The 14921-nt window shown below is 38.6% G+C and overlaps 2 protein-coding genes across 4 annotated transcripts in view; one reads left to right on the top strand and one right to left on the bottom strand.

Annotated features, from left to right (window-relative positions):
- Positions 1–4291, top strand: part of LOC148038299 (superoxide dismutase [Fe], chloroplastic-like) — a 33541-nt gene extending 29250 nt beyond the window's left edge. For 2 of the 3 annotated variants that reach the window (XM_087670390.1, XM_087670385.1), the window contains exons 6-8: positions 3621–3647; positions 3735–3758; positions 3840–4291. In XM_087670390.1, the coding sequence (XP_087526516.1) occupies positions 3621–3647; positions 3735–3758; positions 3840–3962 (174 nt within the window). In that variant the 3' untranslated portion in view covers positions 3963–4291. The remainder of the gene's footprint in view (positions 1–3620; positions 3648–3734; positions 3759–3839) is intronic. The other variant, XR_015689333.1, reaches the window with a different exon arrangement.
- Positions 4292–5556: 1265 nt separating this feature from the next.
- On the bottom strand, positions 5557–6448 carry LOC148038298 (uncharacterized). The gene has a single exon (XM_087675402.1). The coding sequence runs from the start codon at positions 6282–6284 to the stop codon at positions 5763–5765; it is 522 nt and encodes a 173-aa protein (XP_087531528.1). The 5' UTR covers positions 6285–6448; the 3' UTR covers positions 5557–5762.
- Between the last annotated feature and the right edge of the window lie 8473 nt (positions 6449–14921).

Here is a 14921-nt window from a genome sequence, read left to right as displayed (position 1 = left end):
GATTAGATTGTACGACAGTATGCAGCCATGATTTAGGCAGCAGCGACCTGTAATTTCTGCAATGCCGGGTGCTGGGGCATGCAATGTCTTACTGTGATGTGTCAGGAAGGGGCGCAAGGAGTTGAGGGAGAGAACTCCAGAAGAAAGCGTGATGAGATGATGCCTGTAGAGAGAGATACAAGTGCTCAAAGTACTATAGGTCCTACTATAGGTCCTATTCTGGATATAGGTCCTGTTCTGGATATGGTTGCCAAGCAGGACAGTGAGGAGGAGTAGGAGATGGGGTTCTAGACTTGTCCTGAGCTGAACTGAGCTCAAACTGAGCCAGATGAGAGTGAAATGGAGTTGGAGGAGTAGTACCATGTCTGACTGGGCTCTAATACCATGTTAAAATGCAGATCTAGAGCATGGCAGAAGCTATGGAGGATGCAGGATGAAGACAAAACTCATGTTGACATAGACAAAGAGAGACTAACTGTTACACAAGTGAATTAGGTTCCAAGATGGAAGCTTGGACTCATAAAGACAATCTTGTGTAATGGACTGACAATGACAAAGACACTAAGTGAAAGTACAAAGCATCATGATATTGTATTCATTCCATAGTGATAGTCAAGTACAATACTTTATAGAACTTGGGTTGTTCCACTCTTCTCACTGTGCATATGGGATTTAAGACATCTCTTCCTGGAGCATACATCATTTGTCATTTCTTAACATGACTCAGTTATTGCACATGATGAAGGAAAAATTCTTAACCACCTTGTGTAATTATTCAAGGGAGACTTTGATGGAGATGATTCTCAAGGGTATGTATTGAGATCCTTCAAGAGTTTGTTGAGCAATCGTATGGTGTTGTCATGCTTGTAGAATATTCTTTGCAGATGTATTTTGTGAGATTTGCATTGACAAGGGAAAATGTCTTTCTCCAACCATTGTGTGACTTGAGGCAAGTGAGAGGAGTATTGAGCTTACAAACTTAAGAAAGTTTGACATGATTTAAATAGATGCTTAGAGATTAGTGTAGAAGTGAGATTTTTTGTTGTATTTGACAAGTATGGTATTGAAATATAGCTTCTTGATTTTGGTTTCTTGGCAAATAATTTTTGAGATTCCATTTTGTGTGGTAGATTGTTTATGTTTTTGAGGGATGATTGGCATAGTGGCATGTAAGGCCTAGGTGTCACTTACCAATGTGGCCATGACTATGTGTACCCCTAATATGCACTCTCTCAAAGTGGGAGATTGAGAATTTTCCTCGATGGATCAATATGAGACAATGTGAGTTTTTGGAGAGAGAAATGCAGATCGGTTTGTGACAAGATGATACTAGAGTATGTGATAGGAAGTGAAATTGAACCTCGCATTGAAGAGTGAAGATAATAGCTTTTGCAATGTATCTGACTCTTTTGGTATTCCTTTTGAGTATCACTTGCATTTGGAAAGACATGTTGGTGTTCCTTATGATGTTTCTTTGGTTATGATACAATGTATTTCAAGGAATATTAAGACATAGGAATCATGACCATGAGAGAGGATCCAAATGATAGGGGAAATATCCCAAATGATGAGGATGATTTTGTTTTAGGGAACTAAGACTCTCCAATAGTGATTGGACTATTTATGGAAAGATCAATCCTTCGAAAGGTGTGATAGGACTCTGTCCTATGAAATGTTTTTTTGTGCTATTGTGGTGTCACGCATTCTTTTCCTTGCTCGTTTTACCTTGCTCATTGTTTGGGATACCTTGATCTATTGATCATGTTTTGGCCATGACCAATCTTCCACATGTATCTCTTTGGCATTGCCCTCTTGGGCATATGTCCCTTAAACGAATAAAACTACTCACTCATTTGTAGTATTTACTGCCTCTTGAGTACTCATGTTTTAACTCATGTGATCATTGCTTATATGGCAGGCAGATTCGTAACTCGCATAAAAAGTTTGATTCTATGCACGTAGGTCAGCCATTGGCTCTTATGCATTTAGATATTTGTGATCCCATGCCTTGTTAGTCATTAGGTGGCGCTATGTATTTTATCACATGTATTGATGATTATTAATATGCCTTGTTAGTTATTAGATGGTGCTATGTATTTTATCACATGTATTGATGATTATTCACATAAGGTTTGGGCCTACCCATGAAGTAGAAATTAGAGGTGTTACCCACTTTTCAATGCTTTCTTACTATGATTGAGAATAAGTATCAATATAGGTTGAAATACCTAAAAATCTGACAATGGGAGTGAATATGTCTCTACTACGGCATTCAAGCAGTTTTGTAATGAGAGGGTTATTAAGCATGAGTTGAGTGTCCTTTACACCCCACCCTAGAATAGTGTTGTAGAGCACATGAATAGGACTATTTAAGAAAGTTTGCAGTATGCTTAGTTAGGTAGGCTTATGACAATACTTTTCGATTGAGGCAGTTACTACTACAGTTTATCCAATCTTTGTTGTGCTGTCCTTTGAGATCTGGACATTGCTTGAAGTTTTCATGTCTGCAAATCTAGGCCCAGAAAGTCCATTTTGACATGTGAAGTTTCTGGTCTTGATAAAAGAACCAGTCCCAGGATCCAATATGGCGACACTTGTATGCCCTACATTTAAAGAAAAAGATGTGCATACAGAGTGATGAGAAAAGTTGGAAATTTCATGAGAGCTGAAAAAGGCCTGAAAAGCTGAAAGTTTGAACTCAAAAGCTGGAAAACAGAGCATGGGTCTCAAATAACTAATTCAAGGCATTAGCAGATTGGAAGCATCCCATCCCAAACCCAACAGAACATTATGGAGGGAGCTGTCCATCATCTTAATTGAGAGATCTGAACGGAGATGTTTCTTTCCGAGGATGGTGGGCCACTCCAACCTTAGTGCTATGTTCCTTTATCTCTACTGTCCTGACGTTCTCCTTTTTTATGTGCAAATCAGTGCGATTGTATGCAATCAGTGAAATGAGTGTCACATTCCAACTTTCCTCTCAAGGTGGTCAAAATGAATATGTGCTCAACAAGTGTGTAGGGGTCTGTGGTGGAGCATTGTTTTTTTGTTTCCTCCTTAATTACTATTCTGGCAAGCAAATAAGAACAGCACTTTTTATTTCCAAAAGTAAGGGCTACTCTTTCTCTATCTATTTCCAAAAGCAAGGTTTACTTTTTTCCGTCTTAGGAGTAATTTTTCAATAAAGCTTCACCATGCCACCCTAGTACTTTAACATTTTAAAAGCATATGCCCTAATGGGCAATGCTAATACACAATAAAACGTCCCAGGACAACTTTTCTTTTTATATACATAAGCACTAGTGTAGATGATTTTCTACTGAACATTATTGTAGGTAATTCAATTGCAGCTTTTGTGATTGAAGCCCAAAATCAGTCTAAGGAGAATGATGACATGAGGAAGTCTTGAGAAAAAGCATGAGAAAGCGATGAAAGAATGCTTGAATCAGTCTAATGAGCTGTTGCCTGGGCTTTCAGCAACATATACATTGAGCCCTAGAATTAATAGCTGTGAAGGAAATAAACAACTAATTTAATGGAAAATGGATGCACTGATTATGTGTCAACATCTATTCCAAGTTTTCTGGTCTTTGACATCTTGTGTGCAACTGTCTGTGCAGCCGCTGTTGACAATCGATGTCTGGGAGGTAATGTGATTGGGTGTCTTCTGCTATACTTCAGCCAATTCTTTTTTTCTCTATGCAAACTAACTAGAAATTTTCCATTACGTGCAGCATGCTTATTACCTTGATTTCCAGGTTGGTAGATGGATTGAGCTACATAATTTCATTATCTATTATTGTTTTCATTCTCCTTATCTTGCGTATGGTCCTTGGCAGAATCGCCGCCCTGATTACATAACCACCTTTGTAAATGAGTTAATCAATTGGGAGGCAGTAGCTGTGAGACTTGAACGGGCGAAAAATTTTGTAAATTTCTATGATCCTGTTATTCCATCCTAGGTGTAATTCTTTCTAAACTTACGGATTTCAAAATTTTCGGGCCCATACATAACTGATGTGATTCATAGCTGGAGAGTCATACTATGCAGAGTGTCAAGAGTGTTATAGTTCTACAAAAATTGCAAATTTTGTAATCTCTAGGCAAGAGTTCCTCTCTGGAAGGAGGGAGGGAGGGAGAAGTAGATGTGTGCATTGTGCAGTGTTCTAGGTGGAGCAGTAAAAAAGTGTTGTGACACGCTCTTGTATAATTTAAAAACTGCTACTAAAAGCAGGAGTTTCTGTATTTTGTTATGCATTTGTGGCCAATGATCATGGAGCCTTAATTGCTATTTCAGTCCCCAAATGTAGATTTCTTGTTTTTCAGACCGAATATGTTTGAGAATTGTAAATCATTCCATAAAACGATTTGTTAAAGAAATAAAAGGGTCTTAAGGTGCTAAGCCATGTGGGTTCACTAATGATGCATCCAACCTGTCTATGCAAGTGGAAAGATACCCGTTCTCATTGTCCAGTGGCATACACCAAAATAAAACTGCAGTTCTAGGAGACAATCACCTGCACTAATTTACATTTTGAAAGAGCATTATTCACGTAATGATAAACCTTTTGAGTTCTAATGTCAAACAGTCACAATGTTAATGACTACTCTATGTATGTATGGTAATGAAGAAAAGGTGAATGCTCAGTAGACGATGGAGGTGGTTGGGTGATGGTGCAACGTGCACCCCTTTTTAACACATTTATACATACGCACACACATGATGTATATCTCGGAGGAATTAATCTGCACAAGGGCAATATAAATGGTAGAAGATGATCCGAGGTGGGTGTCTGGATACCTCGAATGTATCGATCTCCTTGCACCTATGGAGAGGTGGTCGAAGGGGGAAGGCCAGTGTGTGCCTGCGGTGCAGCGGATGATTACCGGGAGGGGAAGGAATACGACTACACTTTTTCTTCTCCAGCTCTTCAGATAAGGACGATTAGTGATTAGTGATGAAAGTTTTAACAGTGCGATAGGGTCTGCCAACAACGCTTGCTTTCAGTCATTCAATGGAGTAAACCGACGGATGATCTTGGGGCAGAGGCATATAATGTGATACATGGGATTGAAACTCCTCCATTTGAAAGAGTTTCTTGGCATGCCATATTAGCCAAGAAATGATATGCAATTTCATATCTATGGAATTATTTCCTTTAATATTCATATAGGTTATCTAGATGCTTCCCAAACTTTAGGTTTCCATCCACCTATTATGAATTGAGCAAAGTAGTTGGTTACAATTGGTATGCATGGTGGTGAGAGAGAGAGAGAGAGAGAGAGGGGGGGGGGGGGGGGAGGGAGAGAGCGCGCTAATGGCCTAGGCATGGAGTGTTTAGGATAGCATTAACCAAGTGATCATCTCATCTAGTCTACATTTGAACAAGCTCCCAATGTTGCACTACCTGGCAACTTGTAAAAGGCACTTTGAGTTTCCTCAATGCTTTGTTGATTATAGAAGGCTCAAGCAATTGCCTCTTTCTGAAAAGATATGATCATAAGCAACCATAAATATTACACAAGATGTTAGCGGCCTCATAAATGAGGTGGACACAATAGTAGTGATGATAAGTTCATTGATGAAAAGGGCCATCAATCACATAACTAATCAATTAGTTTTGCTTTAGGGGATTGAGACCACAAAATTGGGCATCACCTTATCGACCCCCCCTTTACGCCAAGCGGATATAAGATATAGTGCATATCACGTTCAAATTTCTGTGGACGTTGCGGGGGTGGTAGACAGAGAGAGAGAGGCTTTAGGTGGCAGCAGGACGAGTGGACTGCAGACGACGTTGCTCGTGTTGGACAGCGTCGTGCAGGAAGCTGCCGGGGTCGAGGAGCATCTGTAAGGGGCAGCCTCGGAGGCCGCGGGCGATGGCGAGGCTCATCTCGCGCATCTGGGAGAGGAACTTGGGGAGGTCGACGCGGCCGGCGCCGTCGGAGTCGAAGAGGCGGAAGAGGGCGTCGTAGGTGCGGTCGAGCTCCTGGGGGGTGCGCGACCAGCTGTCTGGCATGCCCAGCGGGGACTCGAAGAGGCGCAGGCGCTCCAGCAGCGCTTGCCGCAGCTCCTCCCGCGACAGCGCCTGGTCTCCGTCCGCATCCATGCGCCGGAACTGCGCCTCCATGGCCGCCTCGAACCCCCGCTCGTCCTCCAAGAACTCCAGGATCGTCGACTCCGACACCACGTACACCAGCGGCGTCGAGGGAGGCGACGGCTGCGCCTCAGACTGCTGCTGCTTGGACGACATCATGGTGGGCTGATCACTGGGAGGAGTCATGAGGATGGATACTCGATTCTCGAGTCTCTGGTCTCACCACCTCTCGAAGACCAAACACTCCGCCTGCTTCTAGTTAGCCTCTTCTTCTTCTTCTTCTTCTTCTTCTTCGCGACTCGGAGCAGGTTGACGCTGCCGACTGCCTTATATGGAGACGCAGTTCTGCACCGCTTTTCATCTTACGTACTGGAAATCCGTTCTCCTTGTTTGACACGCTTTTGAGGCTTTTGGTGAAAAGCCACTGAACTCCAAAACGCCCATCCCCCCCTCCCCCCCAAAAAAAAAAAGGTAAATATATTAGACAAACCCTTCCAACAGCACTTTAGTACTTATACATATGGTAAATATGTGAAAGTTAAAGGTTTTTGCCTTTGCTTTCGAAAATGTTTTCTCTGAGCGCTGCTCTCCATTGACAAGCTAATAAATGGAAGGTGTCATTCATCAAGCCCTACCTAAAACTCATACTTGTAATTTAGCTATTGCATCAAAAAAGAAAGTAATTGTTCCTACCGAAATAACACTAGTTTGTAAGTTAGATATTGATTTAAAAAAAAAAACAATCGTTCATACTTAATTTACAGTCCATAAGTGTTAAGACAATGGGAAAATGTGACACAAGTAACAACACTGAGATCTTTCAAACACTACCATCCACAAGATAAATCCACATCATATCAAGTGGCAAGGTTTTTGAATCTCACTCATTTGTACTCTATGGTTTATTTAGATGTGAATAAAAAAGACTAAGTTTCTAGCCGGAAGAGTTTTCACTAATAGCATGTGGTATTTGTGAAGAATGCAATTAATTTTAGCAAGCATATGATGAGAAAAGTCATGAAAACCAATAGAGTGCACACAAATTATTAGTGGTTTCTTCTCTACATGCCATAATTTGTATCCATGAGAAAGGTTAAATTCACCCTAAGCAGAGAGGGAGTCGAGGGTTTTTGAACTACAAAGGAGAAACATGCCATTGAAGACCATTTGAAGCTAATAAGAAGGGAAATTTTCATTCATTACATTAAAGGGGACTACCAGTGGCGTATAGAGGCATGCGTGAGCAAGACTTCTCTAGAGGTAAACGTGCTAAGATACTTTTTGGAGGGGGTCACTTATAAATATATTAGTCTATCACATGGATTCAACAAAAGAATCTTTAAATGTCTTTTAAAGATATTTTTAGCATGCATAAATATATCATTAAAGCGAATGTTCTTAGGCTAAATAGAAAAAGAGTGTGTTTTATTCATGATGAATCTACAAATAAGGGGTTTTTAAATTAGGCAAAATGTAAGTGATAATAAGGGTTTACTTGTAATGAACCCCTTGAGTCTAGATGACATGCATAATAAGGATAGATTAGCCAAGAGGCTCACAAATAGATTGAAGGAGCTATGGAGCTCAATAATCTTAATGCTCTTAAGGATCAAGTGGATATGGAAGTAGTGGAGACAAATCCATGAAACAACCAAAAATGCTTCAAGAGAATACGAAGGTTTTGATGTCGAGTTTTTGGTTGAGAAAATTTTGCGAGAGTTTATGGCATTCTTTATCAACAATGTTAAGAAGAGGTATGTAGAGTTGCATTCGCTAGCTTATGTTTATTTATCATGGATCAACCCACCGATGAAGAACAATTTCGTCAATGGTATTGATATATCTTCTAATCAAATGCCAAAAAATGCTTCAAATGAGGGAAATAAGGCTTTATTAAATTAAATACGGAAGAATCTAATTGACATTTTTGAAACATGTGCCAATCCAAAGCCATCTTGATGCCATATCCATTCATCTAAAAGGGATTTTTCATTGTGCTTGTTGGGTCATCATAGACAGTACATTGTGTAGTACTATGAGATTTAAGGGCAACCTTGTTGATAGATTCCATGCTCATCTCTCTTTTCACTTGAAGGAGCACCTCAATGTATATGCCCTAAGTGGGTTCCTTTTCTTGATCTTCCCATATGTTTAAATGGAGAGGCAGAAAGGTTTGCAAAATCATTGGGAAATATTTTGTATGTTCTCTTTGTGGTAGCTACTATAAATGGAGACTCGGAGTAGAGAGGAAGGCTTGTGTGCTATGAGATTAATGGAATGACGTTTGAGGTGCATTAGAAGTGTGTGGCACCAATGGATTTCAACTAGAAGTGGAAGGCAAACTTGCTATGTTCCCAAACTCCTTTTTATCGCAAGGTGGGAGGTCATTATGCAAAAAGGGAGGTCAAATCTACTATACTTCCAAACTCATTTTCATTGCAAAGAGGGATATCAATATGCACAGGACTACCCCAAAAGCAAGAAAGGGGATTAGAAATGTTTGGACTTAAATCAACCTCTAGAATAAAAGAATGTGAAGAAGGAAGGCGATAATAAGTGTCCCAAAAGATGTGCACATAAAAATTGCATGGCATGTGCAAGCAAATTGAAAGCATCAAGTTTTAATGGCAAGGAGAATGTATAACCAAAGACAATTAACTCCAAAGGAAAGGACATCTGCTTTTGCAATTGTAGGCAATTAGTGAGCATAAAACATCAGCAAAGTTAACCATGAGCTTTTGGAATGTCAAGGGCTTAGGATAAAAAGAGGAGGATATTCTGCCTACTAATTAATAAAAGGAAAGTTGAAATTGTAGCTTTGTAAGAGGCCAAGTTGGGTGATCAAAAACTTCAAGAGGTGGAAGTCCATTACTACAAACCCTTTGATGATTTTGGGGAGGAGGTTGCGAAGCACTTTTACTTTTCAACAAGGAGAAACTAAAATATTAGCAATGGTTTAAGCTAAGGATAGAAGCCATGAAATAACATTAATCGAGGTGGGAGAAGATCCTTCTATGCTTGTAACACTTCAATCAATTGTGGAAAGATTTGGATTGGGTGGATGGAAGCACATTATGCCTACTAGTGACTTGAACATAATAGTGTGTGAGGGGGATAAGTCTCATGGACTAGGGTTTATGATCAAGAAACAAAATAACAAATGAGATTACCTTCTACTAGATTAGTGGATTGAAGGATCTGTAAATAGCTCTTAATGATGGCCAAAGTTGTGCTTTCAGATGGCATAATTGATATCATCAAAAGTCATGGCAAGAAGGATTTGATCACTTCTATATGACTCATGATTCTTGGAAGCTAATAGTAGGATACAAGATTAGGATTCTCTATATGTACAAAATCACAAAGTAAAAAGGTCTTCAAATGGCCTCCCCTTTTCAAACTCAACTCCTCATATTTAAATGATAGAAAATTAAAGGCACAAGTAACAAATTTTTGTTTTAATAGGAACGACCATAAAAGTGCATGATATAATTCAATTGGTTGCACAACAACTATTCCTCAATACTCCAAAGAAGATGGAAAATTCAAACTCAACATAAGAGATTGACTAAGGATATATTTGGTAAACACAAAACTGCTACTCTTCTTGCTCTTAAGGCTATGTCCTGCTAACTCAAGCTTTACATGAAGCTAAGGCTTCCATTAAGCTTCAAGGAATTTATCACACTCAAGGCACAAAGGTTCAAGTAAGGTCTAATTGAGAAACTATTTGAGATACTCCAATTGTGTTTTTCTTTAATGGACTAAAACTCACGATGATTTTTTTTTTTTTTTTTTTGTGATGGAGGTCATAGAAAATCTATTAAGAAATGTTTAAGGATGACAAGGAGACTCTTGATGCTTAAGACCTACCTATTTGCAATTCTAGGCCAATATCATGAGAAGGTAGAGGGTATGAGAAGAAGATGGAGGTTTTCCTTTATAAATGTAGTGAAGAAGGTCATAGTAGATGAGTCTCTCCTACTAGATAGGCCCTTTAGAGATGTAGAGGTGGACTATACTTTGTCAGGAATGAAAGTTGGCAACTCACGCCATGAACTAATGGAATCTTAGTAGACTTTCTCCTTGAGATATGTGATGTATGTGCACTTGATGCTCTTTGGTTTCTTAATCAATATAGAACTATGGTCTCAACATGGAAGGATGTTAATTGATAGCTCATTAAGACTATTCCCAAAGCATTGTATATAGAAGAATGACAAGGAGATCTAGAAGGTCACAATTAAAGTACTCGCCATCCTTTAAGGCCAACCTTTTGTATTGAATTTCTTTGTTGATTTTAGCATTGTCCTAGCTAAAAAGGAAAATATTAACAACCTAATGGACACCTAAGACAATTTTCTTACATTATCAGCATCCAAAATTATCATCCCTAAGATTTGGCTCCTCATTTTGGGAACCCACCTCAATTGTTGATGGGGTAGGTACTATTTCAAGTTATTGAGTGTGGCACAAATTTTAGGTACATTTAGGATAATAGGAAACTAAGAATGGAGTGGTTGAAAGGCCAAATAATTGGAAACCTTGTTTACCTTCATGGGTAGGATCATAGTGCTAAAAATGATTTTGATAGCTTCAATCGTCAAGAACATTAGAGACTCTTTAAGGAAACAACTAATCATCTTGAAATATGCAATAGTTGCTAGGAGGTATCAAAGGAGAAAAATCTTGAGTTGTCGAGCTCCACATGAGCTAGCATATGCTACACACCTTAGTGATATGGTTGAACTTTACTTATTGGCATGTTAAGTGATCGACATGGAGGACATGCTAGTGATTTTACAGTTGAACTACACCCACATAGTCCATTCTTGGTTATGGCACATTCATTGTGCCATCTCATTTACCCTTAGTGAGTTTACACTTCGTGACCACATGTACATATGTTTTAGGACTTTCATACTAGTTTTTAATCTTCTCATAGTTGTGTGGATGAAGTAGAAGGAAGAAGAAGAAGAAGAAGAAGAAGAAGAAGAAGAAGAAGAAGAAGAAGATTTCAACCCTACTTCTTTATGTGCTCAAGTCTACATTGTATGTGTGTGCTCTTGGCTGCTTCACCTCTTTCTCCTCTTGTTTGTTTAGATGGTATGAAAGTTGTCAATCAAAGGATGAGGTGAAAGTGATAGAGCATGAAAGCAAGCAAGTAAGAGATGGATAAGAAGATCCTCCATCTTGTTTGGTAGTGTACATATTGCAAATACCCCTTTTAGGGATTGCCAACAATGATTTTTGTCATGTGATGTTTTTTTTGTCCTTTGAATTCTCCCTATACAAGTTGGTCGAAACCAATTTTTGGATATACTATAATTTCGGATATATATGCCATTTATAGACGTAGAGGTTATAGATTTTGAATCTGTAAGATTTTAGGTATTTCATGAGTTGTGGACATGGACAGCATTTGCGTATAGATTGTAGATTGTAGTTATTGTTGCACAATCAATGAAAAAGGCCACATGTCTTGGTTGTAGTACACCTAGTATTGCATTGGTTGTTTTGCAGATTGTAGGTTTCACGAGGTTGCTTGTCTTGCCACAATGCCTATCAATTTCAACCAAATAGTACATGAGAAGCTTGATATGAGCAATGATCCTATATGAGGGTTTAGGATGATACATTTCTTGAAGGATAAAGGCATTTGAAATTACATAAAAAGAGATAATGTAGTTGGACCCAAAGTTCCCCTACAAAATGCTACTAGAGAACAAATAAAGGCTAATATGGATTGGGAGGAGACATAGAGTAAAGTAATACATTGGCTATCTATGAGTATCACAGGTGTTATGATGCACTTTTCATGAATATAAAACCCTTGCTGCTATTGCAGGGAAAATCTAGCAAGGTTGTTTGAGATAAACACAAAGTCTAGAAAGTTGAAGCTCCAGTCAAAGTTGAATCAAGCTAAGAGAAAGAATTTATCCATTAGTGAGACAATGCATTAAAGGTCGAGAGTATTTGTGAAAGCTCTTAGATCTACTAGTATAGTAATTGATGATGATGTCAACGTCGTACGTGCATGTTTAGATGTACTTGGAGATGAGTACAAGAGCTTTGGGTTATCTATGAATCTAGGGATGATATCCATAACTTTGCAGATTTGATTTCTATGATGACACTTAAGGAGAAGAACCTTGGATTGGATTCCTCCCCTTCTCAAATCAAGAGCAAGTTTGAGTAGGTGATTTCATGTAATAGTAGAGGTAGAGGTCATGGTTGAGAGCAAAGTGGTGGTCATGGTCAAATATATGATACATAACAAAATAGGGGAGGATAGTCCCAAATAAGGAAAAGCCAAAGAGGGAAAGCTTCAAGTTTTAACATACAATAGTATTTTGGACTGATGGTATTTTTGCGTTGACTGTTTGTCTTTTAAAGGTACGTGAATTGGGTTTAGAACGTCATAGGACAGGCCCATATCAGTCATCAATGTGATGTGATTGCATTGTTATGCAAAAACAATTCGGATTGTTGCTTAAAAGTAACCTCTCTTTAATGAACAAACGGTTGTAAACATTAGAAACAAGTGTAGATATTCTTTCCTTTCGCTTATGGTCACACATAACTTTTTTTTTTGCATTTGCATTATTGAAAAAGAAATATGGTTCGAGTAGGTGTTTTACTGTGATAGCAGAGGTAGAGGTCATGGTTGAGACTAAGGTGGTGGTCATGATGAAATAATTTATGATACATAGAGGAGGGTGGCCCCAAAGAAGGAAAATCCAAAGAGGGCAAGTTGCAGGTTTTAACTGACAATGGAATTCTAGTGATAGTAGGGAATTATAACATTGTGGTGAAACATGCCACATTTTTAAGAGCTACGTCAAAAAGAAAAAATTAGAAATGGACACAATCAACAAGACAATTATGCATCTACTAGTAATGATGACAGAAGTGACTAGCTATTTGTCATAGCATGTTATGAAAACTATGATTGCCGATGGTTCCATCTAAGATTGATGTATGGTATATAGACTAATGTGCATTTAACCACATGGATTCTCACAAAGAACGTTTTAGAGAGATGCATAATTCGGAGTCTCTAGGCTATGTGAAGATAGGGAATGATACAACCCATCCATTACTCACATTGGAAATGATTGTTTGAGTATGTAGGATGGTAAAACAAAGTTACTTGGCTAATGTGCCACAATGATGTTTTGAATATAACTAAGAACTTGGTTTTTGTTGGGTAGGTGGGCGGAATAGGGACTATGGGTTTGGGTGTCACAGATGATGGTTATCATTATTTAGAGGATCTTAGAAATGATTGTAAGTTGATTGCAAAATGTAAGTAAATTTGTATATTTCTCTTGATGTAGGCTTACCTAAATTGTATTGGCCTAGACATGAATTAATTGCAAAATTAATTGATAGAGTATGAAAGATAATGAATGAATTAATTGCTGCATAATAGCTGAATCACGAAATGAGAGGTGATGAATTAATGAGTGAGAGAGAATACAATGCTGAAGGTGATCACAATGAAACATGCAACACTTATATGCTAATGAGGCACAAAGTATACCCTAAAAGCCTAATTGTCATATGAAACCCTAAATAATGGCCCAACCCTAGTGTTGCTTAGTGCCTAGGACAGTAGGGACAACGATTGCATTTAATAATAGTTTAAATGCCTAGAGAGCCCGGATCATAGATTAAAGGGCATCAACATGTCGAGCCCATGAAACGCCCTATAAAACCCCTCCATGAATGGGAAGATTGATCTAGGAACAACGAAAAAATCTTAGAAAATAAAAGAAAATATAAGGTCATGGTTGGAGAAGTTCATCCAAGTGGATATAGCAACCTATGACAATATAGGTATAATAGATCATGGAACAAATGGAATTAAGTTTAAGGCTTTCCGAAGAGCTTGGAACTTTGGTCGAGGTGTAGAGCCTTTGTAAAAAAGATCTGCCAAGTTGTCTTCAATGGGTACATAAGACAACTCTAGATCTCTAGTTGACATTCACTCACAAATATAATGGCAATGAACTTCTATATGCTTTGTGGGGATGGAGCATTGGGTTCATTCAATGGCCAAAGCACTTTGGGTAACAGTGGAGGTAAGTGCGGGAGCTGTCTGGTGCATATGTCTAGACATGCGTATTAAGTAACTTGTGGAGCCAAGCACACTCTATTGTGGTTGTGAAAACTACTTTGTACTCAGCTTCACAATTGGAAGTAGCAACTATAGTTTATTTCTTGCTAAACAAGAAACAAGAGATGTATCTAAGAAGAAGTGGTTACCACTAGGAGAGACATGTATCTTTGGAGCCTTTAAGATACCAAAATACATGCTTCACTTCATGCCAATGAAATGCATGCCAATGAAGTATTGAAGGATTGTGCATAAGTTTACTTATATGGGAGATAGCAAAATAAATATTGGGCATCGTGTGTGGCATAGATAAATCAAGAATCCAACAATCTCCTAATAAGGTAGTTTCAAAGAATTCTACTACCATCTTCAGAAGTGAATTTGAAACCAAGATCCAAGGGATTAGACATAGGCTTGCAATCCTCAAACTAAAAGAGCTAAGAAGTTGTCCAATATACTTGGACTATGTCATAATGAAGCCCACCTCAATGGTAGCAAATTAGATATCTAAATAATAGTGAAGTAGACCAAGATCTGTCACAGTAAAGGTTTGCTGTAAATTAGCCTCACTAGGGCTATTCTAAAATCCAAGATACAATATATGAGAATGTATTGGGCATACCAAGCTCGTGGAGCTTGCTTTAAACCATACAAAGCCTTCTTGAGACAACATAATTTTCGAAGCCTTTGACTTCAAATCT

Source organism: Lygodium microphyllum, chromosome 3 (genome assembly GCF_053477565.2).
Source record: "Lygodium microphyllum isolate KBCC chromosome 3, Lygodium_microphyllum_v1.1.10, whole genome shotgun sequence".
In the NCBI taxonomy this organism is placed as follows: Eukaryota; Viridiplantae; Streptophyta; class Polypodiopsida; order Schizaeales; family Lygodiaceae; genus Lygodium; species Lygodium microphyllum.
The sequence above is the reverse complement of the archived record's forward strand: the minus strand, read 5'-3'. Positions and strand labels throughout refer to the sequence as shown.

What these genes read in the sequence shown, in the direction of transcription:
- LOC148038298 (XM_087675402.1), bottom strand. Translation starts at nt 6,284, where the DNA reads ATGACTCCTCCCAGTGATCAGCCCACCATGATGTCGTCCAAGCAGCAG.